The sequence below is a fragment of the Cervus canadensis genome, chromosome 11, assembly GCF_019320065.1.
Source record: "Cervus canadensis isolate Bull #8, Minnesota chromosome 11, ASM1932006v1, whole genome shotgun sequence".
NCBI lineage: Eukaryota > Metazoa > Chordata > Mammalia > Artiodactyla > Cervidae > Cervus > Cervus canadensis.
In genome coordinates, this window is record NC_057396.1 from 33,050,191 (window position 1) to 33,077,719 (window position 27,529).

Sequence of the window (27,529 nt, forward strand, 5' to 3'; positions counted from 1 at the left end):
TTAAATGCAAACTGAACATATACATATGCATAGAGACCCTATTGGCAGGTCACTCAGAATCCAATTTTTAATCACAGTGGTAGATCACTTGTTTAAGCCTAAGAAAATAATTAATAGGAAAGCCTGGAAGAAAAGGAGGAAAGGAAAGAAGGGAAGAAGTAAGGGAAGGAGCAAAGACTTTCACTTAATAGAATCAAGCTGACTTCTATTTAGAAAGAACTTTGGCTCCTGTGATAGCTAGTTCTTCATCAGCAGTTTCCCAACACACTGATCTGGATTCCATCCATTCCTTGATTGATTGATCATGTCATGGACAAATGTTAATTGTTTTCACCAATATGTTCTAACCATGCAGTGGTCTTCTCATCTCTTACCCAGGGGCTCACTGTCTTTGCCTAAGCTTATCAAGCTTCTGAAACCCTTTAGATCCATCTTAACCTTACTGTCATTCTGAAAAATTCAAGGAGGATTTAGAAGTTGGAGAAAAAATGAAAGGGAAAATGCTAAGGAGATAGGTACTGATATGGGAGAGAAAAAACATTTGGAGTTGAAATAAGTATTTTAAATATAATTTTAAAAAGAGGTTATCAGAATTTTGACACTTGGAATGTTAAAGTATAATGGGAGTATGCTTTGCACAAGGATTGAGTATTTAAATCTGCTTTCCCTTTTGGAAACGTGGCCTGTTTATTAAAATTTGAGACTTAAAAGATGCAAGTAAGTAGTTATAAGCAGTAGCTCTAGTTTCAAATCTACCTGGTCAGAGAAAAAATAACTCATTGATAAAAATTTGCTAATTATTAGAACACTCTTAAATGTGAACTTCTCTAAGCTTTATTAATCTTAAAGAAACAAGTGTAATAACTTCCAAAATCTAGTCTGCTGTTTAGAAATGCAGTAGGTCAAATAACATTTAAATAAGGATCTTCTTGAAAAGATCATGTGTCTCTTTTTATATAAAGGTTTTAACTGTTTTTATTACTGGGGGACAGAGAATATCTTGACTTTATTTTCTTTGCATTTTACTCTAAATGGGTGTTTACAAAAGTTGCCATCTGTGTACTTCTTTTTTAAGGAACAAGGAGTTACAGGTTGATTATTCTCTTCTCACTTGAAAATTTGTCATACTTCCTTGAACAGCACACAAATTTTGCTTGGACTTAAAAAAAAAAATCACCTGAATTAAAAGGGATAATATCTAAACTTAAGCATGTAGAAAAAAGCTCCTTGTTCTGTTCTATTAGTCTAAAGAAATGATAAAGACTGGCTGAATATTAATTAGCTAAAATTATAATACCAAGATAAGATTATTGAGCATTGTCTTTTTTTCTCCTGGGAATAGTGTAAATAATTTTCCAGCAAAAAAAAAATTTAGTTGTGGTATTTTATAATAGATAGAATAATATACTTGTTTATATCCTAGGGTTAAAGCAGCAACAACAAAAAAATCTTTGATCGTTTTTGAATGATAGAATTTCTCCATTAGCTCCATAGCCTTCTATATTTGTAATATTTTAATACTTATCTAAAACATGTATAATATTTTTAATACTTACTTTTTTATTTTAATAGATTCCTCCTGCATGGAAAAACTACTTTCAAAAGATTGGAAGGAAAAAATGGAAAGGTTAAATACCAGTGAACTTCTCGGAGAAATTAAAGGTACAGTATACAAAATATCAAACATATCAATGTAGAAATGTTATTTTGTACCACAATACATCTGCTTATCTTCTGTACCCTAACATTAAATTCTTACCTCTAATATTTATTTATATTTGAGAGGGTAAATATATAGTGTGTTCCTGAACTTTTATTCTTTTGTAATGTTTATAGAATGAAAATTTTACCTTTTTTTTTAGTCTATAAACATATAACTTACAGAACAAACTACTTCATTAATTTCCTCCTTGGCACAGAAGGAAAACAGTAGCTTTAGCTGTACTGTGCTTAGTCACTCAGTTGTGTCTGACTCTTTGTCTGCCAGACTCCTCTGTTCATTGGGGTTCTCCAGGCAAGAATATTGGAGTGGGTTGTCATACCCTCCTCCAGGGATCTTCCGGACCCAGGGATTGAACGAGGGTCTCCTGCATTGCAGGAGGATTTTTTACCAGCTGAGCTACCAGGGAAGCCCATAGTTTCATTTGCTGAACAAAAAAGTATGAAAAAAATGTTACGTCAAAAATGAACAAATTAAATAAGATGATTTTAGTTCTTCCCTTTGAAATTATAGTAGCTTAATTGATGGCATCCGGTCCCATCACTTCATGGCAAATAGATGGGGATACAGTGGAAACAGTGGCAGACTTTATTTTTCTGGGCTCCAAAATCACTGCAGATGGTGATTGCAGCCATGAAATTAAAAGATGCTGACTCCTTGGAAGGAAAGTTATGACCAACCTAGACAGCATATTGAAAAGCAGAGACATTACTTTGCCAACAAAGGTCCATCTAGTCAAGGCTATGGTTTTTCCAGTAGTCATGTATGGATGTGAGATTTGGACCATAAAGAAAGCTGAATGCCGAAGAATTGATGCTTTTGAACTGTGGTGTTGGAGAAAACTCTTGAGAGTCCCTTGGACTGCAAGGAGATCCAACCAGTCCATCCTAGAGGAAATCAGTCCTGAATATTCATTGGAAAGACTGATGCTGAAGCTGAAACTCCAATACTTTGGCTACCTGATGTGAAGAGCTGACTCATTTGAAAAGACCCTGATGCTGGGAAAGATTGACAGGAGGAGAAGGGGATGACAGAGGATGAGATGGACCCCGACTCAATGGACATGGGTTTGGGTGATGTCCCAACTCCCATCGGGAGTTGGTGATGGAGAGGGAGGCCTGGCGTGCTACAGTTCATGGGGTCGCAGGGTCGGACACAACTGAGCGACTGAACTGAACTGAACTGATGAATCCAAATCACTAATTTGAATTTTTTTGCTGGTCAAAAATGATCAGCTGTAGTAACTATAACAAGGAGTTTACAGAATGTGCTATTTATATTTATTACTGGATTCTGAGGCCTAGTTCCCTGTTCAAATTCTGGCTCTGTCACTTACTAGATGAGTGACTTGGGGCAAGCCACTGAAGGTTTCAATGTTTTGAATTCCTTGTATCTAAAATGAGGATAGTAAAAGTACTTGGGCTTCCCAAGTGGTGCAGTAGTAAAGAATACGTCTGCCAATGCAGGAGATGCTGGAGACACAGGTTCAATCCTTGGATCAGGAAGATCCCCTGGTGGAGGAAATGACAACCTACTCCATTTTTCTTGCCTGGAAAATCCTATGGACAGAGGAGCCTGGCGGTCTACAGTCCATGGGGTCACAAAGAGTCGGACACGACTGAGCACACACAACGAAAGTACCTACCAAGGCTCATTAAGAGAATTAGTATATGTAAAGCTTTTAAAACTGCTTGCCCTTAAGAAAACCTTCATGAGGGAAAGTTGTGGTTGTTATTAACTGCCCATAGGATCTTAGGTTAATTAATCTCAAATAGATTTCACAGGACTTAAAATTTCATGATCTCTGACCTGGCTGAGGATGAGCATCCTTATTTTAAAGATAATTGATTGGCATTATTATTTTGAAACAAGTTAAGAAGTGGGCAGTCCCAATCCATTACAAAATTAAGCTGCCCTATCAGTTAAGCAGTTATACTTTTTGCCCAGCTCCCTCTTGTTGATTCCTTTATGGAGATGAAGTACTGTATCACTAGCTTTTGGTTTTGTGGATAGAATCTGTTGTCATTAATTACTTTTCTCGGTCATCCCTTATAGATAGTCATCACTCTATCTATCACTCTGTCACTTAAACTGACAATTTGAGAACTTAATTACATTCGTTTTCTGAATTTATCAAATGACTTCAGGTGAATATTCCCATGGATAATTTCTCATTTAAGATGAACATTTGGTGATAATTATCTGATGAAAATTTTATTTTGAATTTATTACAGAATATTGCCTAGTATTCAGACATGTTATGTTCACCTCAAATGAAGAGAAAGGGTAGTCATATCTTTTCCAAGGAATAATTAATAACATTCTATTAACTAATGCAGTATCAAAATCAAGTGGAAAGTGGGTAGTATTTTGAATTTCACTCCTTCTGTTTTGAACTCATAAAGGCTATTTGCTATTTTGGAAAAAAGAAAAGAAACTCAATTTATAACTGACGTGTAGAAAGTCATTAGTGACATATTCTTTATCCAGCTGCAATAACATGGTTTGTGCTACTCTGCACGTCATTCTCTGTTTTCTTCCTTTTCCAAAGTCATTGGTTTTATGACAGTGAGTACAGAAATGGTTTATGCAAAGGCAAGCTTTTGCAGCATGAATGATGGGGGTCTTGTTTTCTCTCAGTAAAGTGGAAGCTAACATTTTATTATGTTATGATTCAGCATCAAGTTTTTATGATTTGGGTTATCTTTCCAATCCCACTTTCTATATTTCTTTATTTTTGATTCAAAAATGCAAAAACTGTACTAGTTTTATGTAGTCAAAATCTCAAAAGTGAAACATGCAAAATCAGGCTTTTCAAATTCTTTAACTTTTTGTTTTTCTGGATTCTGTTTGTAAAATGTGAACTTTCATTTGTGTGCTGCTCTGTTTTTATGGGCATAGAAGATAAGATTCTTACTAAATTTTTCATTTTTATTTACTCTACATTAGTGTCTGTTTTTACATCTTTATATTTTGCCAGCATAATCATATAAAAAGATTCCAAAAATATGATAAAAAACAAAAAATATTTAGTTAAAGTAGTATTCAAGTAGTTTCATTGAGCCACTACTAAAACTCAACACACACTTTTATTGTAGGTAAGATCAAGTCAGTTATTAGTCACCAAAATTAGTTCTAATTATTCAGAAAATTTAGGGTGATTTAAATACTATTTCCAAGAAAAACATACCTGGGGAATTTCGTGGTGTTTCAGTGGTTAGCCCTCCATGCCTCTGCTACGAGAGTGTCGAGTTCTATCCCTGTTTGGGGAACTAAGAACCTGCATGCTATGCGGTGCAGCCACAAAATAAATTAAAAAAAAAAAAAAAAAAGGAAAAGAAATGAAAAACATACTACTATTGGTTTAGTGTTTATCTTAGCAATGTGTATTTATATATTTCATTATTTTCCCCTCTTTATAAAATTCATATGTGTTATAAAAAGAATATAAACACACTTAAAGGAAAATGATTGTCCTTTAATTCTACCTATATTATAGTGTATATCCTTTCCATTTTAATGTGTGCATATGCCTTAGAATTATTTTCCCTTAAAATTAGAATCATCCTTTTACTATTTTTTTGTAATTTATTTTTCTCACTTAATGATATATTATGAATTTCCCTATGATTAGGTTGTCTTCTAAAATATTACTTTTATTTGCTGCAAATATGATATAAAGTGAGGTTCTTATAATTTAACTGAGACTGTTATTCAATATTTAAGGTTTTATTGTTTGTCATTATAAAGAAAACCTTGAATATGGCTAACTTTTTAGTATTTTCAGTGTTAATTAGTAATTATTTTTTTAGGATATATATATATATTCTGAAAAAGTGAAATTACCCGGTTGAAGAATGTGTTCTTTTTAGAAAGACTTTTAGTTCATATTTCCACATTGCCCTTCAGATAGAATATAGGGTTCTGTGCTCTCACTAGCAAGTATTTCCTTGCCAACTATGATTATTTTAAACATTCCTTGCCAGTTTGATAGAGGAATATAACATTGTTGCTGATATAATTTGAATTCATTTGATTTTGATTGATAATGAGAAGTTTTACATAAATTCATTTGGATTAAATGTCTCTTCCTTTGTAAATTGTCTGTTTATGTTGTTTGCCCATTTTTCCTTTAACGGATTTGTTTAGTTCTTACAGTTTCATAAGACTCTTTAATGGTACTAGCCTTTCTTTGTCATATTTGTATATTTTGTCATTTCTTTACTTTATGGTTTTGTCATCAAATCTTTCCCTCCCTGTTTTAATGCTCTTTTTTTTTTTTTCTTCCCTGTTTGGGGCTTGTTTAGAAAGATTTCTCCCAATCTAAAATTATATTCTACTGTATTTTCTTCCAATTCTTTGACTATAATTTTATACACTTAACTGTTTCACTCCTCTTGGATATACTTTGATGGATAATTGCAAATTTTTTTCTCAAGCAGTTAATCAAATATCTCTGTATCATTTATTAAATAATCCATGTTATCCCATCTGACTTGAAGTAACATCTTTTATTACATATGGACTGCATATTTGCAGCTACTCTCAGTTTTTGGCTCTGTTCCATTTATCTTTCTATCTAAACTTTTAAAGTGTAGGCTGTGTTAATCACTGTAGCTTTACAGTGTTTTTGAACAGTATTGCAAGACCTCATTCAAAATTTTTCTTTAAGGTGCTTGTATACTTCTGTAAAATTTATCTTGGATTTAGAAGTTGCTAATTAAAGTTGCAAAGTGATTTTTTAAAAGATTATAAAACTATAGGGTAGCTAAAATCTTTTTAATGTTGAATCTTTCCATTCCAAATACTTATTCAATCAATTCTTTTATGTTTCTGAATAATGTTTTATTTCTTATATATAGATTCAGCACATTTCTTTTAATGTTTCCTCTATAATATTTAATATTTTTATTTGTGAATGGTATATTTTTCATACTACTCTCTTTTTGTTACTATGTTTAGGGATGATATTGAATTTTGCTGGCTCATTTTATAACTTCCCTTTTTGTCAAGCTTGTTAGATTTAGTCATATTTCAGCTGATATGTTTTCTCCTCTTTTCTGGCAGTTATTTGTTCCTTTTTTTCACCACTTCTTTTAATACACTGCCTAGAATGTCAAGAATAATATTAGGAAAGACAGGTAATAGCAAGTATTTTAGTTTTTAGTTTATGGAATTGTGTTTGTTTAATATTTCACCATTAAATATTATATTGACTATTGATTTAAGATATTTTTAACCATTAAAAATATTCTAGTTATACTTTATTAGGAATTTCTATGATAAATTGCATTTTAGTTTATGGTATATCTTATTGGTTTTTGTTTCTCAAATTAACTGATGAAATAAACACTGATTAGTCATGGTATAGTCTTGTTTTAATGTACTTCATACTTTTATTTGCTTATACTATAGTTGTTAGTTTTGCATCTGTATTTGTAAATGAGATTAGTTTGTGGGTTTTTTTATTTATTTATTTTTTTACTTTTATTATCTTTGTTAAATTTTAGTACCAGAGTTGTGGAATTGAAAAGCTTATCCTCCTTTTCTATGGAAGATGGCTATGTAAAACTATTGAACAGATAACATCTTACTTAGTGAGAATCTGTATTTATATTCTTTGTGTGTCCTTTGCCCTAAAGTATTGTAGGCAGCATATTATAGGCTCTTTTTTTTTTTTTAGAATCTTATCTACCATGCTATATCTTTTGATTGGAGAATTTAGTGCAATGACATTTAAGGTAATTATTAATTTGTTTTGTTTAGTCACTAAGTCGTATCTGACTTTCTACCACCCCATGGACTGCAGCATGCTAGGTTCTTCTGTCCGTCACTATATTCCAGAGTTTGCTCAAATTCATGTCCATTGAGTCAGTGGTGTTATCTAACCATCTCATCCTCTGCTGCCCTTCTCCTTTTGCCTTCAATCTTTCCCAGCATAGGGTCTTTTCCAATGAGTAGGCTCTTTGCATCAGGTCCTGAATATTCATTGGAAGGACTGATGTTGAAGTTGAAACTCCAATACTTTGGCCACCTGATGCGAAGAGCTGATTCATTTGAAAAGACCCTGATGCTGGGAAAGATTGAAGGCAGGAGGAGAAGGAGATGACAGAGGATGAGATGGTTGGATGGCTTCACCAACTCAATGGACATAAGTTTGAGTAAACTCTGGGAGTTGGTGATGGACAGGGAGGCCTGGCGTGCTGCGGTCCGTGGGGTCGCAAAGAGTCGAACAGACTGAGTGACTGAACTGAACTTGGGCCAGGTGGCCAAAGTATTGGAGCTTCAGCATCAGTCCTTCTAATGAATATTCGGGGTTGATTTCCTTTAGAATTGACTGGTTTGGTTTCTTTGCAGACCAAGAGACTCTCAAGAGTCTTCTTCAGCACAGTTTGAAAGTATCAGTTCTTTGGTGCTCAGCATTCTTTGTGGTCCAACTCTCACATCTGAACCTGACTACTGGGAAACCCATAGCTTTGACTATACAGACTTTTGTTGGCAAAGATCTGCTTTTTAATATGCTGTCTAGGTTTGTCACAGCTTTTTTTCCAAAGAGTAAGTGTCATTTAATTTTGGGCTGCAGTTACCATCCACAGTGATTTTGGAGCCCAAGAAGATAAAATCTGTCACTGTTTCCACTTTTTCCTCATCTGTTTTCCATGAGGTGATGGGGCCAGATGCCATGGTCTTAGTTTTCTTGAATGTTGAGTTTTTAGTCAACTTTTTCACTCTCCTCTTTAACCTTCATCAAGAGGCTCTTTAGTCCCTCTTTGCTTTCTGCTATTAGAGTGGTGTCATCTTCATATTTGAGGTTGTTGATATGTCTCCCAACAATCTTGATTCTAGCTTGAGTCATTCAACCTAGCATTTCACATGATGTACTCTGCATCAGTTCAGTCGCTCAGTGACTCTTTGCAAGTCCATGGACTGCAGCATGCCAGGCTTCCCTGTCCTTCACTATCTCCCATGGAAACTCACGTCCATTGAGTCCATGATGCCATCCAACCATCTCATCCTCTGTCAACCGCTTCTCCTCCTGCCCTCAACCTTTCCCAGCATCAGAGTCTTTTCCAGTGACTCAGCTCTTTGCATCATGTGGCCGAAGAACGGGAGTTTCAGCTTCAGCTGAATATATAATTCAGTCCTTACACTGAATATTCAGGGTTGATTTCCTTTCAGATTGACTAGCTTGATCTCGTTGCAGACCAAAGGACTCTCAATTCTCCAGCACCACAGTTTGAAAACGTCAGTTTTTTGGCACTCAGACTTCATGATCCAGCTCTCACATCTATACACGACTACTGAATAAACTATAGCTTTTACTAAAGAGACATTTGTTGGCAAAGTGATGTCTCTGTTTTTTAATATGTTGCCTAAGTTTGTTGTAGTTTTTCTTCCAAGGAGCAAGCATCTTTTAATTTCATGGCTACATTCACTGATTTTAACCTTTGCTTCTTGACCTGCATACATGTTTCTCAGGAGACAGGGAAGGTGGTCTGGTATTTCTATCTCTTTAAGAATTTTCCACAGTTTGTTGTGATCCACAAAGGCTTTAGTGTAGTCAATGAAGCAGAAGTAGATATTTTTTCTGGAATCCGCTTGCTTTTCCTATGATCCAATATATGTTGGCAATTTGATCTCTGGTTCTTCTGCCTTTTCTAAATCCAACTTGTACATTTGAAAGTTCTTGATTCATGTACTGTTGAAGCCTAGCTTGAAGGATTTGGGGCATTCACTTCCTAGCAGGTAAAATGAGCACAATTATATGGTAGTTTGAACATTCTTTGGCATTGCCTTTCTTTGGGATTGGAATGAAAACTGACTTTTTCCAGTCCAGTGGCAACTGCTGAGTTTTCCAAATTCACTGACATATTGAGTGCAACACTGAAATAGCATCATCTTTTAGGATTTTAAATAGCTCAGCTGGAATTCCATCACCTCCACTAGCTTTTTAGTAGTAATGTTTCCTTAGGTCCACTTGACTTCACATGTCTCCAGCATGTCTGGTTTTAAGTAAATGTTGTGGTTATCTGGGTCATTAAGACACTTTTTTGTATAGTTTTTCCCTGTTCTTGCCACCTCTTCTTAATCTCTTCTGCTTCTCTTAGGTCCTTTCCATTTCTGTCCATTATTGTGCATAACTCTGCCTGAAATGTAACCTTGGTATCTCCAGTTTTCGTGAAGAGATCTCTAGCCTTTCTCATTCTATTGTTTTCCTATCTTTCTTTGAATTGCTCACTTAAGAAGACTTTCTTATGTCTCCTTGCTATTCTCTGGAACTCTGCATTCAGTTGGGTATATCTCTTCCTTTCTCCTTTGCCTTTCTTTTCTCAGCTATTTGTAAGGCTCAGACAACCACTTTGCCTTCTTGCATTTCTTTTCCTTGGTTTTGGTCACCACTTGCTGTGCAATGTTATGAACCTCTGTGTATTGTTCTTAAGGCATTCTGTCTACCAAATCTAATCTCTTGAATCTATTTGTCACCTCCAGTGTATAGTCATAAGGGATTTGATTTAGATCATATCTAATAGGTCTAGAGGTTTTCCCTACTTTCTTCAATTTAAACCTGAATTTTGAAGGATACTGCAGTGGGTGACCATTCCTTTCTATAAGGTATCTTCCTAACCCAAGGATTGAACCATGGTTTCCTACATTGCAGGTTAATTCTTCATCATCTGAGCTATCAGGGAAGCCCATATATACATACTCCATCTTTTTTTATCCATTTACCTCTTAAAAGGACATTTAGGTTGTGTCCATATTTTGACTCTTGTAATTAATGCTGCTATGAACATTGGGGTATATTTATCTTTTTGAATTAATGTTTTCACTTTCTTGGATATATACCCAGGAGTAGAATTGCTGGATCATATAATAGTTCTGTTTTTTAGTTTTTTGAAGAACCTCCATAGTGTTTTCTAGAATGATTGCACCAATTTACATTCTTACCAACAGTTCACAAGGGTTTCTTTTTCTCCATATCCTTGCCAACTTTGTTATTTGTGTTCTTTTTGATGATAGGCATTCTGTCAGATGTGAGATGATACCTCATGGTTTTGATTTGCATTTCTCTGGTGATTAGCAGTGGTGAGCATCTTTTCATGTGCCTGTTGACCATCTGTATATCCTCTTTGGAATCTGCCTGCAGTGTGGGAGACATGGGCAACCCTAGGTCAGGAAGATCCTTTGGAGAAGGGATTGGCAACCCACTCCAGTATTCTTGCCTGGAGAATTCCATGGACAGAGAAGTCTGGTGGGCTGCAGTCCATGGAGTTGCAAAGAGTTGGACATGACTGAGAGACTTACACTTTTGCGCCTTCTGCCCATTTTTTAATTGGGTGATTGGTCTCTTTGATGTTGAGGTGCATCAGCTTTATGTGTGTTTGAAATATTAACTCATCAAATATTTGCTCCCATTCATTAGATTGTCTTTTCATGTTGTGATGGTTTCCTTTGCTGTGCAAAACTTTCAAGTTTAAATTAGGTCTCATTTGTTTATTTTTGTTTCTTGATTCCTTTGCCTTAGGAGACAGACTCAAAATATATTGCTATAGTTTATGTCAAAGAATGTTTTTCCTATTTTTTTCTTCTAGGAGTTTTATGATTTCTGGGGCTTCTCTGATAGCTCAGTCCATAAAGAGTCTGCTTGCATTGCAGGAGACCTAGGTTAGATCCCTGGCTTGGGAAGATCCCCTGGAGAAGGAAAGGGCAACCCTCTCTAGTATTCTTGCCTGGGAAATCCCATGGATATAGGAGCCTGGCGGGCTATAGTCCATGGGGTCACAAGAGTTGGATACAAATTAACGACTAAACCTACCTACCTTACGTTTAAGTCTTTAATTCATTTTGAGTTTATTTTTTATATGGTATGAGAAAATGTTCTAATTTCACTGTTTTACATGTAGCTGTCCAGTTTTCCCAGCACTACTTATTGAAGAGACTGTCTTTTCTCTATTGTATAGTTTTGTATCCTTCATCATAGATTAGTTAACTGTATGTGTGTAAGTTTATTTCTGGACTCTATTCTATTCCATTGATCTATGTGTCCATTTTTGAGCCTGTACTATATTGTTTTGGTTACTGTAGCTTTGTATTGTAGTTTGAAATTAGGGAGAGTAATATCTCCAGTTGTGTTCTTCTTTTGTAAGACTATTTTGTCTGTTGTATTTTGTATTTTTACACACATTTTAGAGTTTTTTTAGTTCTGTGAAAAATACCATTTGTAATTTGATAGGGATTCTATTAAATCTTTAGATTGTATGGATAGTATGGTCATTTTAATAAAATTAATTTTTCCAAAAATGAACATGATATATCTGTCCATTTGACTATAATCTTTAATTTTTTTTATTAGAGTCTTATAGGTTTCCAAGTATATGTGTTTTACCTCTTAGATATGTTTCTTCCTAGGTAATTTATTCTTTCTGATGCAATTATCAATGGGATTGTTTCCTTAATTCCTCTTTCTGCTAGCTGTTTTTAGTTTACAGAAATGCAACAGATTTCTGTGTATTAATTTTGTATCCATCAACTTTATGAAATTCACTGATGAGCTCTAGTAATTTACTAGTGGATTTTCAATGCATAGTATTTTCAACACATAGTATCATGAGCTTCCCAGGTGGTACTAGTTAGTGGTAAAGAACCTGCCTGCCAGTGCAGAAGATATAAGTGATGTGGTTTTGATCCCTCAGTCAAGAAGATCTGCTGGAGAGGGTATGGCAATCCCCTCCAGTATTCTTGCCTGGAGGATCCCATGGACAGAGGAGCCTGGCAGGCTGTAGTCCACAGTATCACAAAGAGTTGGACACGACTGAAGCCACTTAGCATGCATACACACATGTGTAGTGTCATGTCATATATAAACAGTGACAGTTTTATTTCTTCTTTTCTAATTTGGGTTCCTTTTATTCTATTTATTTACTTATTTTTCTTTTCTGGTTAGCTGGAGCTAAGACTTTCCATACTATGTTGAAAAAAAGTGGCAAGAGTGGGCATCCTTCTCTTATTCCTAATCTCAGAAGAAATGCTTTCAGTTTTTCACTGTGAAGTGTGATGTTATCTGTGGGATGATCATTCAGTTCAGTTGAGTTCAGTCGCTCAGTCGAGTCCGACTCTTTGCGACCCCATGAATCGCAGCATGCCATCAGCAACTCCCAGAGTTTACTCAAACTCATCACCATTGAGTTGGTGATGCCATCCAGCCATCTCATCCTCTGTCGGCCCCTTCTCCTCCTGCCCCCAATCCCTCCCAGCATCAGGGTCTTTTCCAATGAGTCAACTCTTTGCATCAGGTGGCCAAAGTATTGGAGTTTCAGCTTCAGCATCAGTCCTTCCAATGAACACCCAGAACTGATCTCCTTTAGGATGGACTGGTTGGATCTCCTTGCAGTCCAAGGGACTCTCAAGAGTCTTCTCCAACACCACAGTTCAAAAGCATCAATTTTTCGGCGCTCAGCTTTCTTTATAGTCCAACTCTCACATCCATACATGACCACTGGAAAAACCATAGTCTTGACTAGATGGACCTTCTTGGCAAAGTAATGTCTCTGCTTTTTAATATGCTGTCTAGGTTGGTCATAACTTTCCTTCCAAGAAGTAAGCGTCTTTTAATTTCATGGCTGCAATCACCATCTGCAGTGATTTTGGAGCCCCAAAAATAAAGTCTGACACTGTTTCCACTGTTTCCCCATCTATTTCCCATGAAGTGATGGGACCAGATGCCATGATCTTAGTTTTCTGAATGTTGAGCTTTAAGCCAACTTTTTCACTCTCCTCTTTCACTTTCATCAAGAGGCTTTTTAGTTCCTCTTCACTTTCTGCCATAAGGGTGGTGTCATCTGCATATCTGAGGTATTGATATTTCTCCCAGCATCTTGATTCCAGCTTGTGCTTCTTCCAGCCCAGCGTTTCTCATGATGTACTCTGCATATAAGTTAAATAAGCAGGGTGACAATATACAGCCTTGATGTACTCCTTTTCCTATTTGGAACCAGTCTGTTGGTCCATGTCCAGTTCTAACTGTTGCTTCCTGACCTGCATACAGGTTTCTCAAGAGGTGGGTCAGGTGGTCTGGTATTCCCATCTCTTTCAGAATTTTCCACAGTTTATTGTGATCCACACAGTCGAAGGCTTTGGCATAGTCAATAAAGCAGAAATAGATGTTTTCCTGGAACTCTCTTGTTTTTTCGATGACCCAGCGGATGTTAGCAATTTGATCTCTGGTTCCTCTACCTTTTCTAAAACCAGCTTGATGATCATATATGGTCCTTATTATGTTGAGGTATGTTCCTCACTTTCTGGAAAATTCAACATCAATTTTTTTAATCATACATGGATATTGAATTTTGTGAAAACCTTTTCTGCATCCGTTGAGATGACCTTATAGTATTTATTCTTCAATTTGTTAATGTGGTCTATCACACTGATTGATTTTCAGATGTCGAGCTGTGCTTGCATCCCTGGAATAAATCCACTTGATCATGGTGTATGATCCTTTTAATGTATTGTTGGGTTTGGTTAGCTAATAATTCGTTTAGGATTTTTGTATCTAGATTCATCAGTGATACTGACTTTTAATTTTCTTTTTTTGTGTTATCTTTGCCTCAGTTTGGTATCAGGGTGATATTGGCCTCACAAAAGTGATTCCTCTGCAATTTTTTGAAATAACTTCAGAAGGATAGATGCTAAGTGTTCTCTAAACATGTAGTAGAATCCACCTGTGAAGCCATCTGGTCCTGGATTTTTGTTGGTTGGGAGTGCTTTTTTTTTTTTTTTTTTAATTATTTATTCAATAACATTACTGGTAATTGGCCTGTTCATATTTCCTTTCTTCCTGGTTCAGTCTTGGGAGACTATACATTTCTGCAAATTTGTTGGTTTTTTCTTGGTTGTCCTTTAATTGGCATATAGCTGTTCATAGTTGTCTCTTATGATCCTTTGTATTCTTGTGGTGTCTATTATAACCCTTCATTTTTCATTTCTGATTTTATTTATGTGTCCTTCTTTCTTTCTTTTTTCCTTTATGAGTCTAGTTAAAGGTTTATTGAATTTGTTTCTTTTCAAAGAACCAGCACTTAGTTATTGCTTTGTTAGTCTCTATTTTATTTATTTCTGCTCTGATCATTATGATTTATTTCCTCTTACTAACTTTAAACTTTGCCTTTTCTTTTTTTGCTAGTTCCTTTAGGTCTAAAGTTAAGTTGTTTATTTGAGATTTTCCTTGTTTCCTGAAGTAAACTTGTATTGGCTGTAAACTTCCTTCTTAAAACTCTTTTGCTGCATCACATAGAGTTTGAATTGTTGCTTTTTTAAAAAAACATATCTCCCAGTACATTTTGATTTCTTCTTTTGAGTTCTTCAGTGATCAACTGGTTGTTTAGTAACATACTGTTTAGTTTCCACATGTTTTTGATTTCTGCAGGTATTTTCCCCTTGTAGTTGATTTCTAGTCCCATGGTGTTGTGGTCAGAAAAGGTGCCTCATATGTTTTCAAATTAGTTAAATTTGAAATTTAGAGATACTTGTTTTATGGCCTAGCATGTGATCTGTCTTGGAGAATGTTTCATTTGCCCTTGAAAATAATGTGTACTCTCTGCTTTTTGATGCAATATGCTATATATATGTATAAAGTCTATCTCATCTAATGTCATTTTAAACCAGTGTTTCGTTATTGATTATCTGCCTGAAAGATGTGGCATTTTTTTTTTTTTTAAGATGTGGCATTTGTCATACACTGGAAAAAAATAAATAAATAAAGGAGAAATTGAAAAAAAAAAATGTGGCATTGATGTAAGTGGAATGTTAAAGTCCCCTACTGTTACTGGGTTAATGTCAATTTCTCCCTTTATGTCTATTAATATTTGCTTTATGTGTTTACGTGGTATTTACAATTGTTGGATCATCTTGGATTAATCCCTTGATCATTATACAATGTCTTTATTTGTCTCTTGTAATAATCTTTGTTCTAAAGTTTACTTTGTATAGTGTAAATATTGCCACCCTGTCTTTCTTTTGATTTCCATTTGCATGGAATACCCTTTTGAATCCTCTTTCAATCTCTGTGTGCCTTTAGATCTAAAGTAAATGTCTTATAGGCAGCATATATACAGAACTTTTTTTTTTTTTTTGGTATCCTTTAAGTCACTCTATGTCTTTTGATTGGAGAATGTAGTCAAATTATAAAGTAGTTATTGATATGTGTATGCTTTTGCCATTTTGTTAATTGTTTTAGGGCGTTTTGTAGTTCTTTTTGATTCCTTTCTTCTTTTGTTCTCTTTGTGATTTGATCCCTATGTTTAGTATTGTTCGGATTCCGTTCTCTTTTTTGTGTTTGTATTATAGATTTTGGGTTTGGGGTTACCGTGAGGTTTGTATATAATGAGATATATATATATAGTTGCTGATCTCTTAATTTTAAATGCATTCTAACAATCCTATATTTTTTACTCCCCCACCCCCATTGCTTTTTTTGACATCATATTTTACATCCACTGGTTTTGTGTATCCCTTAAATACTTGTTGTGAATATAGATGACTTTAGCACTTCTGTCTGTTAGCCTTCCTACTGACTTTGTACATGGTTGATAAACTACCTTCAGTGTGTATTTGCCTTTACCAATAAGCATTTTCCTTTGGTAATTTTTATGTTTCTAGTAGTGGCCTCTTCTTCTTCACTTAGAGAAACCCCATGAACATTTCTTATAAAGCTAGTTTGGTAGTGCTGAACTCTTTTAGCTTTTTCTTGTCTAAAAATTTTGATGTCTCCATCAAATCTGCATGAGAGCCTTGCTGAATAGAGAGTAGTCTTGGTTGTAGGTTGTTTTGTTTTGTTTTTTTTTCCTGTTATCAGTTTATATGAATATATTGTGCCTTCTTGCCAGCACTTTCTGCCAAAATGTCAGCTGATAGCCTTATGCAAATTTCATTATGTATAACTTGTTGCTTTTCTCTTGCTACTTTTAATACTCTCTCTACATCTTTAATTTTTGCCATTTTAATTGCAGTTTGTCTTGGTCTAGTCCTTCTTGGGACTCTTTATATTTCTTGGACTTGGATGTCTGTTTCCTTTTCCAGGTTAGGGAACTTTTCAGCTGTTATTTCTTCATGTATGTTACCTGCCCCTCTTTCTCTCTCTCCTCTCTTTCTGGGGCCCCTATAAAGTAATGTTGGTACTTTTGATGTTGTCTCAGAGATCTTTTAAATTGCCCTCATTTTCATTCTTTTTTCTGTTCTGCTTCAGTGATTTCCAGTACTCTGTCTTCCAACTTGCTGATTCATTTTTCTGTTTCATCTATTCTACTATTGATTTCTTCTCATGTATTTTTCATTTCAGTTATTGTATTCTTCATCTTTACTCGATTGATTTCTTTGTATTTTCTAACTCTCTGTTCAAGACTTCTAACTTCCTGCTATGTTCATCCATTTTTCTCCTGAGTCCTTTGATCATCTTTACAATCATTACCCTGAGCTCTTTCTAAGGTAAATTGCCTTTCTCCACTTCACTTAGTTCTTCTGGGGTTTTGGCATGTTTCTTCATTTGGAACTTGTTCTTCTGCCACCTCATTTTTCCTAACTTGCTGTTTTCATTTCTATATATCTGTTAGGTTGGTTATGCTTCCCAGTCTTGGAGAAGTGACCTGTTGTAGGAGACATTCAATGCTCCAAGCAGTACGTTTCCCTCTAGTCACTAGGAGTGTGTGCTCAACCCCTATGTGTGCTTCCTGGGTCATTTTGTTGTCATAGGCTGCTACTGTGGGTGATCGTTTAGGCATGGCTTGCCCCCAGTCCATTTGGTTGCCAGATGGAGGCTGCCCGCCACTGATTTGTGAGGCTGGGTCACAAGGTGGCTGACTACAGAACCCTGGGAGTGGAATTGGGGTCCAGGAGATCCTGTGGCAGTACCTGGTGCCTACCTACTATTGACTGAAGCCAGGTCCTGGGGCTAGCATCAACCCACTGTCAGGAAGAGCCAGATCCTGGAGTCTGGCTGCAGGGTCCAGGGGTCCTGAGCTGGTGTAGAACAATTGGTGAATGGGGCTGATTCCTGACACAGCTGGCTGAGAGGTCCAAGGTGTCCTGGAGCTTGTTGACCTGCTGGGGGTAGGCTGGGTCTTGCCATATCAGGCTAGGAGCTGCAGTTTTCCACTGGCTGGTGGCTGAAGCTTGGTCCTATGAATAGAAAGTGAAGTTGCTCAGTTGTGTCCAACTCTTTGTGACCCTATGGACTATAGCCACCAGGCTCCTCCATCCATGGGATTCTCCAGGCAAGGATACTGGAGTGGGTTGCCATTTCCTTCTCCAGGGGATCTTCCCGACCCAGGGATCGAACCCAGGTCTCCTGCATTGTAGGCAGACGCTTTACCACCTGAGCCACCAGGGAAGTCCACAGCCTTGCTAATGGGTGGGGCCTGGACCCAGGGAATTCTGGGGCTGGTCCCTATTCACTGGTGGCTGCAACTGGGTCCTGGGGTCTCTGTGAGGCCATGAGGATCTGGCTCTCGTGAGCATGTACGTGTATGTGGAGGCAGGTCCTCGGCCATCTGATGGGCAGGGATGTGTCCAGGGGCAGCTGTGGGCTCAGGGGGTCTTAAGGCAGACTTTCTCTTGGTGGGTTAGGAGTGGATCCCAGAACATGTTAGATTTTGTGTGTACCCTTTAAGACTGGAGCCTGTTTCCACAACCTTCTGAGTCTTGTGGAAGTAAGCCCTGCTGGCCTTCAAACTCAAGTGTTCTGAGGGTTTTTCTTCCCAGTGCAGGACTCTTGTGTGGGGGAGCCAATGTAGAACTCAGAACCCTCTTTCTTTGTAGAGAACCTCTGCAATTGTAATTATTCTCCTGTTTATGAGTCACCCACCCAGGGGTATTGGTCTTGACTGTACTATGACTCTATTCCTCCTACCCATCTTGTTGTGATTCCTTCTACACAAATTTAGCTATAGAAGAACTTTTCAGGTAGGTTCCAATCATGTTATTAATAATAAAAAATAAATCTGTAAATAGTTGTAATTTTGGTGTACCTGTGAGAGGAGGTGAGGCTAAGGTCTCTTTACTCTGCCATCTTTGGCAAAAGAATCTCTATGAAATTATCTATCTTGATCTAAATCTAAATAAGAGAGAGGGGAACAATACAGTAGAAGGATACAAGTTGAAATAAAAGTACTGGTAAGGTTCATAACCCATTTGTATGTATGTTTGTTTGAATTGTACCAAAAGAGTAAGGAGGCCAGGATATTTACGATGATGAAACATTTCTAAATGCAAAGGTGGCATACTAAATGATGTCTAGATCATTAGAATTTACCCTGTTTCTATGTATGGATCTAGCCTTCTGTGGTTTATATAGGAGAATCTTAGCCAGTCTCCTTCTTTTACACACATTCCCCTCTATGCTGTGGCTGGCATATCCTCCTTGGTGTGAAGGCGCCTCCCTGGGCAGTGTGCCAGAGAAGCAGTAATGTTGGTTGTTTGAGTTAGCACAAACTGTTTGTCAAACACACAGATGATAGAGAGAAAAAAATAATTATGTGATATGAATCAAATAAGGAAAATAGTGTTTTCCTTCCTTCCTTGGTCATTTATGATTAATCATTTAAATATTTACATTTAGGGGTTAGGGTAGATGTGCTTATAGGTACACTCTCCTGATGCTTAGAAAAAAATGACAGTGTCTTTCTGCTAGGGAAAAAAAGTGATTAAACAAATGCTTTTAAATGAAAAATTCTACAAATGATTGCCAATGTTTTTAAGGTTATTTGTTGAAACACAATTGCTTACTATAGTTATTCAACTAAAATGCTTAAGAGATTTGTTCTGGAGGCTACATACTGTTTCCATACTTTAGTATTAAAAACTTTAAGCATTACTCACTGTTGCTTCACTAGGGTTTTTACTAAGAGAAGTAAAATTAGGAACTGTTGTATCAAATAGTGCAGGTATATTACAATTGTGCTTGGTGCATACACTGAATTAAAAATGTGAATTTATTATAATTTTGCTACTATGTGCCACTAAGAGCCAGGTTTCATTTTTAGTTTTGATTGCAAACACAAATTGTTAGAGGAGAGTGCAGGAACACAAAAGTCATGGTTTCTTTCAGTGCATGATAGATCTTTGAAGTTCAAATAGTGTAAGTTATTCTTGAAGTAACTTAAGCAGTGCTGTTATCACCAAAGGGTCAGAATGAATATAACATCATTCCTGTAGAATTATGTCACAGGTTGCTATCTTAAATGCCAATTCTCTCTACTAGTTTGTTCACTTTATAGTAAGGGCCCAAACTATATCTAAGTACTCTGATTGCTTATTCCATGCATTGCCCTTTATACAGAGTACTCTGTTTTTTCAGGACTAGTAATTCATAGTTACTGGTATTTTCCGTTGTAGGCAATCACAGAAGGACTAAAATGGTTTTCGAAAAGCTGTGACCATACACTTTACATATTCATTTATAAATGAGTTTTTCTTGAATTTCCATTTACAAATTTATAGCAGTTTCTTCATCTGAGAGAACTTGAAAAATCTGGACGCATTTAGAGGTGAATCATCTGCCATTTTTCAACTCCAATAAAATCAGCAAAGTTCGCATACCTAGTGATTTTTGTTGTCTCTTTAGGAAAAAAGATTGAAACTAATAATGTGTAGATTTCGTGTATTTTGAAAAAATTAAATTGATATTTCTAAGACAATTGCTATATTGCTCTAGAGACCAGCCTGTGAAAGAGATTTAGAGCACATGTAATCTTCTCATTGATTTGTATGAAATAATGTAGTAGAGTATCACTAACTATTGTCTGTATAAATCTGTGTGATTGCAGAAATTCAGAGTGCTATCTAGAATCATAGAATTTCCAAAAATTAGACTTGAAGGAGCTTTGCATATTATGTAATTCAAACTTCTTATTTTCCATTATAGGGACTCCAATATCCAGAAAAATGACTTCCCTAAAATCACATAGTAAATTACTAAGGTGGAATCTTAATTTCCCCTAAATAGCATGTTTATCTTATTTCACATATTCTTTTGGTCATCTTGTAATCAATAGTGAATTATTATTGCAGGACTCATGAATCCCTTTTACTACTAATAAATGCACACCATGGCTAGTTTACAAATATATATGCGTTATAACACAACGACACCCATTTTTAGAAATTATACCGCTTAGCATGAATATAGATATTTCAAAGCTCTCCTTTGTTCTCTTTGTTATAAACATCTTTTTACTTCTTTTGATGTTTGTGTGATATACATGCAAGCAATTAAAACCTCCCCCAACTTGGGGTTGGAGACAAAGTCTTCTTGATTAAAATTCAAACAAATGCTACTGGCAAAAATTGCTACTATATGATTAAGGTCTAAAGTATTATGATACATTAGAATTATTGTTAACTGTTGGGATTAAAAGAAATCGATATGTTGGGGAAAAGATCAGTTGAATCTAATTATAGAAATCAATGTTTACTTAAAAGAAAATACTGAAGTTTAGTAACAGGTTCTGGCTATAAATATAGCACTGGCTAAAGTTGTTCTTTGTTATTATTATATTGACCATGTAATCATATTTTAAATTCATTGAATAAAAATCTGAAACTTCTGTTTTTAGTAGTTAATTTTTATAATTAAAACATAAAACTTTACCTTAAAATCACATCTGGTTTCAAAAAATTCATTATAAAATATTCTTACATGTAAAAATAGTTGCCAAATATAAAATATTCCTATTGATTCCATTTTAAAAAGGCTAATTTTAGCAATAGATACAGCCTAGAGTGAGAAAGGAGGCAAAATTGGTTAGAAGGAAAAAAAGATCCAAAGTATTCTTACACAATTATGATTACATTAAATATGTATTAGTCTATTTGGTGACATATCGAAATAAAAGAGAACACATTTTGATATAATTCAAAAACAAGACATTTCACTTTTTTCTTCCTGATTGCTGTGATGAAAATAAACATTATAACCAGCATGGAGAAGAAAAACTATTACTAATTGCAGCCTAGATTTTAAGTAAAATGAAGGTCATTAGCAATTTCCTGGAAGCCATTCAGATTGCTTACCAGGAAATGGTAGCTAGCAGGACATCTGTAATCCTCCTGTGTGGAATTAGTGAAAACACTGGCGCTTTAATGATGTGTGTTAGACTTAGGCTTATGGTAGAACCTTTGTTTATCAAAGTAGTTCGTACTCTTTGAATACAAATGTTTCTATTTCAATATTAGTGAACAAATCCAGAATTAAAAATAGACTTTAACTTCCATCCATACATGCATAAGTACATGTGTTAATACACACCTGTAGATTGGAATGTGACTCATAGTGAAATAAGAGATGGCAGGGTAACAGTAGAGCTATAGGAATCTGGGAATGAAATGTATTTGGGCCTATTGAAAGAAATTTCGCTTATAACTTGGAATACTGATTTCACAACATTTTGGTTGGTGAATTTAGTGCCATTTTTAGTAGCATCTTATGACAATAAAGAGGTAAGCAAAGCTGAGTGAAAAGTGAAAATATCTCATAGACATAAAGTTAAGTTTGACTTATTTTGCAATATAATAGGAGAAATGGAGTCACTAATTTAGAGGCACAGCTTCTCTATATTACCTGAATTATTGTTTGGCTTAATAAGGATAATATCTCTGGAAATATTAAGAGTGAGGAGCTCTGGAACTATTAAGAGTGAGGAGAGCATATGTATGCTGTAATTTATGTAAGAAATTGTATATATAGAAAATTGCTGGAAGGATATTTATTAAAGCCTTAACAGAGGTTGACTATGTAGGGGGTAGTGTATGCTATGGCACAGGGGCTGAAATTTTTATTTGGACTGTACAGTTTGTACTGAAGTTTGTTTTTTTTTTTAAGCCATGTGTAGGCATTGCTTTTCCAATAAAGACTAATTTTATTTATTTATTTATTTATTTGTTTTTTCAGTGGGTTTTGTCATACATTGACATGAATCAGCAATAGATTTACACGTATAAAGACCGAAAGTAAGTCTTGAATTAAAAAAATGGAAGGAATTAGTTTCAGTATTTGTACAAAAGAATATTGACTTTATTACCTACTAAACTTCTGACTTTTTGAGAGAATTAGAGAAAAATGTGTTTAGAGTGGCATGGAGCTGGGAATCAATAAATGCTGTAGGTAGGCAACAACCTTATCAACAACAATAGCATAATTTAGTACTTGAGAGAGTAAATATTTATTGGTAGAATAGTAAACTATAGGTCTAAAAATTTTTGTTCTCAGAACTTTTAAAATGTATTGAGGACTCTAAAAATCTTTTATCTGTGTGATGTATCTCTTAATACTTTCTATGTTAGAAGTTAAACCTGATAAGTTTTAATAAATATTTATTAATTCATTTACAAGTTACAATAGTATACCTGTTACATATCACCATAAAGATTTTTTAATAAAAATATATTTCATAAAATTAAAATATATATATATATATTTCATAAAATTAAAGTAATTTAGTGAGAAGAGTAGCATTGCTTTTTATTTTGGTAAATCTCTTTAGTGTATGGTTTAATTGGAATTAAATCATATCTGCTTTTGTATTCAATTTGTTGTGATGTGTACTGATTGAAGTATATTGAGAGGGGGAAATGTCTTATAGCCTTCTCATATAATTGTGAATTTTCTTCTAATCACACAAAATTTCATAAATGGTAATTTATTAGAAGTTAGGTCCAATAGGATCTAAACCATTTCAATGTAGGATCTAAAAACATTTCAATTCAACTTTTACATTTAAAATCCTTTGGTCCAATTGAATGAATCTTTTACTCCATGCATGACTTTGTAACAGCTTTTTAGATTACATTGTTTTACCAAGTTATGCAGATCTTCCTTATTTTGGCACATTTCATCATGCTCTATCAAAAAATCACATTCATTATTATCACCACTAACCTCATCAGAAAATCTTTTAAGTCTTTGGAAACTGTCATGCTGATGATGGCAGATAAAAGTTTTCACAATTCTAATTTTCCCTTTAGAGTTCAAACTGCATTGTTTCCACCAATACTTTCAGTTGTTTTTCTGGAAGTGGCAGGCTTACTTGCCAAATATTGAAGTACAAAAATGATATTTTGTCTATTAGTTGTTCTTTCAAATAAAATTGGTGCTCTGTGTAAAAGATACGAAAGTGTCAGCTTATGATTCAAACAATAGCGTAAGTCATTTTTCTTGAACTATTATATGCTTAGGTACAATAAACAGCAGAATGCTTCTCATTTCATCCCATAAAATATTTTAAGTATGAGTACTTAGAAGTGATTATTTAATAGAATTGTTTTTGTTTCATCAAGGAAATTGTTAATTGAAACTGAACTTTTTGTGCTTTTTCACTATAAGTGCATAGTGCTAAAGAATACAATGACTACTAGTAGAATTAGGCCCATTTGATTCATACTAGAGGACCTTCAATTTTTACCCCACTATTTCATTTGCATCATCAGTGCAAATGTCAATAGTATAACATGCAATACAATGCCTTACTATTATTATGAAAACAGTATTGCTCTCAGGTGTCAACTCTGGGATTCCAGGGAGTTCAAGAACCACATTTTAAGAACCACTGGACTAGAACCTTAAAATAGACTGGCATATATTTATCTTGATAATGAATTAATTTGTCATTAATAACTACAAAGCAAATTAGTCACATCTAAGAGTTCAAAGTTTCTGTGAAGACAGTAAATGATGGGGCTTCCCTGGTGGCTCAGTGGTAAAGAATCTACCTGCTAATGCGGGAGACATTGGTTTGATCCCTAATCTGGGAAGTTCCCACATGCCATGGAGCAACTACGCCTGTGCACCACAGCTATTGAGCCTGTGCTCTGGAGCCCACATGCTGCAACTACTGAAGCCGCAACTACATAGAGCCCATGCTCTGCAGTAAGAGAAACCACAGCAATGAGAAGTCCACGCACTGCAACTGGAGAGTAGCTCCCGCGTGCTCAACTAGAGAAAAGCCCTTGTAGCAACAAAGACCCAGCACAGCCAAATATAAATAAATAAATAAAACTTGATGTAAAAAAACACTAGATGAAGTTACTGTCTTAAACAAGCTAGTTGCTTTACTCCTTGAAACTCAAATTGTGGCATAATAAATACAGAGTATGGAGTTGATCAGAAGTGAGTTTGAATTGTGGCATAAACTGAGCAACTTATTTACACTATTTTACTCTCAGCTTTCTAATGTATAAAGTAGAAAAAAATACTTGCTTTTCAGAATTATTGTCAGTGATTACAAAGTGATTGATAAAATTGTCCTCAATAAATAGTAGTTTGACAGTAGGAATGAGAATGTTTGCTTTTGTGCCACCCATTAGTACCTAGAAATATTTATCACCTCTTTTTTTAAAAAGTTTAAAAAAGTATTTATTTATTTGTCTACATTGTGTGTTAGTTGTAGCACGTGGAATCTTCATCGCATCCTGCAGTATCTTTCCTTGTAGCACATGGACTCTGTAGATGTGGTGCATGGACTTAGTTGCTCTGTGGCATGTGGGATCTTAGTTTCTTGACCAGGGATTGAGCCAGTGTTCCCTGTGAATTCTTAACCACTAGACCATCAGGGAAGTCCCCACATACAACCTCTTGAAGCACAAGTTATTTCATAGGAAATGATTTGATATCTATAAAATTAAGACGTTCTAACAGTCCAAGAAATCAGTATTATCACCCCTGTCAAGTTTAAAAGTACAATTCACATTGCCAGCGTTTGCTCAAATATATTCACTTTATTGATAATTAGTTTTACTTTTTAGTGAGGTCAGGCCTAGTCAGCTTCATTCCCATCTTACAGATCTTTTAACTACCATAGGCTTCTCAAATTCTTGTAGTAATATTGAATCACCTTACTTAAGTACAATTCAAATTCTATTTTCCAAAATTTTAAGAGATTTTTTTCATATAAATTTAGTTCTGGCATATTATTATAGTGATACTGAAGCTTAGAGAGGTCTTGCTATTAAAATGGGTTTGTCTCATGTATCATTTCCAGACATACAGTTGCTGTGAAATATTTTGTGTGTGTAATATGTATGATAAATGAGATTTTAATAATATGAATTTGTTATCTTATAATTAAAAGTTATATATAAGGTTTTTAGTTAAAAAAGATTTTAAAGTTATATATATATATCATTCTTTTTAATTTGCTGTATTTTACTTTAGGCTTTTTTATCTGAATAAATAATGTAATTTAAAAACACATTTGTAATGATATTTATATACAGTTGATTCTTAAAAGAAAAATTTATGAAATAGTAATTAGTCTCAGTGCTGTGTATAGGCCCAGAAATATTCTGTGCCTAGTACCATAGGTGCCAAGGTGCATCCTGGGTATTTCTTTCCTCTAGAGTTAGCTTTTCAGCAGATTCTATGAGATATGTGTGCCACATTAAGAAGTGGCCCATAGTACTAGATCTCCCACATACTTACTATTTAGGTCACTTGTCTGAAATAAGAAAAAATATTGTAAGGCTAACCATTTAAGAAAATGTGTGTATTTACATCCACATGGTGTTTTTATGAATGAGACCCTTGAAATAGGCATAAATTGTGCATTATTCTCTACATTTTTAAATGTGTTGCTACTGTTGATAATTACCACTGAGTGCATATTTAAGGCACTGAGGAAATTTGATGCAATTATTCCGTTTATTTGTGATTTCCCTCCAATCCAAATATCTGCATTAAACTATTGAAAAAGGAAACTACAGAGAATTTAGGTTATTTAAAAAATGCACACATTTTTCTGTACTCTGCTTGTAAACTTGTATTGCACTAACCAAAATAAAATTAGAATGAACACAACATTGTAAAGGATAGGATTCAAAAGTTCAGATAATTTTGAATAAAATTATCTCAGTACCTTTTAAATATAACCGTAAATGGACAGGTCCAGTTGAAAGGCTACAGTCTTACAAAAGTCAAAAAAAGACGTGTATAATCGAGTGCACAGTTTAGCTAGTTTTCATACCGACCAAGGTTCTAGGCCTTCCTCAACTGATAGAAATTGACTAGAGGCCAGACAAGAAATTCAGGCAAGGTTTTATTGGGGCCCCTGCTGCAGTAGCAGGAAGGGAGAACAGGGGGCAGTTTCCCTTGCTCACCCACTCCCTAAGGCAGGGTGAGCTTGTTCCCTGTATGGAGTAAGGATAGGATATGTGTCCAGGTGTCTGGACCAGAGGAGTGGCTTAGGTATTTTACCCACCTGTCTTGTAGTGGTGTGTTTGGGGGCATGCCCAGACCCTGCTTTTGCTTCCAACATCCTGTTTTTCACTCCCAGCTCTTCAGAAGTGGCTGTTGACTTTTTTTGGCCTTTTGTATCTTTTTGTCCATAATTTGCCCCAACTGTGCATGATTGCAGTTGTTTTTAGTCCCTTATAATTTCTTTATTTTGGGGGCTCCAAAATCACTGCAGATGGTGACTGCAGCCATGAAATTAAAAGACACTTGCTCCTTGGAAGAAAAGCTATGATCAACCTAGACAGCATATTAAAAAACAGAGACATTACTTTGCTGACAAAGGTCCATCTAGTCAAAGCTATGGTTTTTCCAGTAGTCATGGATGAATGTGAGAGTTGGACTATAAAGAAGTTGAGCGCCAAAGAATTGATGCTTTTGAACTGTGGTGTTGGAGAAGACTCTTGAGAGTTCCTTGGACTGCAAGGAGATCCAACCAGTCCATCCTAAAGGAAATCAGTCCTGAAAATTCATTGGAAGGACTGATGCGGAAACTGAAATGCCAATACTTTGACCACCTGATGCGAAGAACTGACTCA

The 27,529-nt window shown here is 35.3% G+C and overlaps 1 protein-coding gene across 30 annotated transcripts in view; it reads left to right on the plus strand.

Moving 5' to 3' along the window:
- The window catches only part of SOX6 (SRY-box transcription factor 6), a 672,686-nt gene that overhangs the window by 391,768 nt on the left and 253,389 nt on the right, over positions 1-27,529 (plus strand). For all 30 annotated transcript variants that reach the window (XM_043481411.1, XM_043481400.1, XM_043481420.1 and 27 more), the window contains one exon: positions 1,573-1,662. In XM_043481411.1, the coding sequence (XP_043337346.1) occupies positions 1,573-1,662 (90 nt within the window). The remainder of the gene's footprint in view (positions 1-1,572; positions 1,663-27,529) is intronic.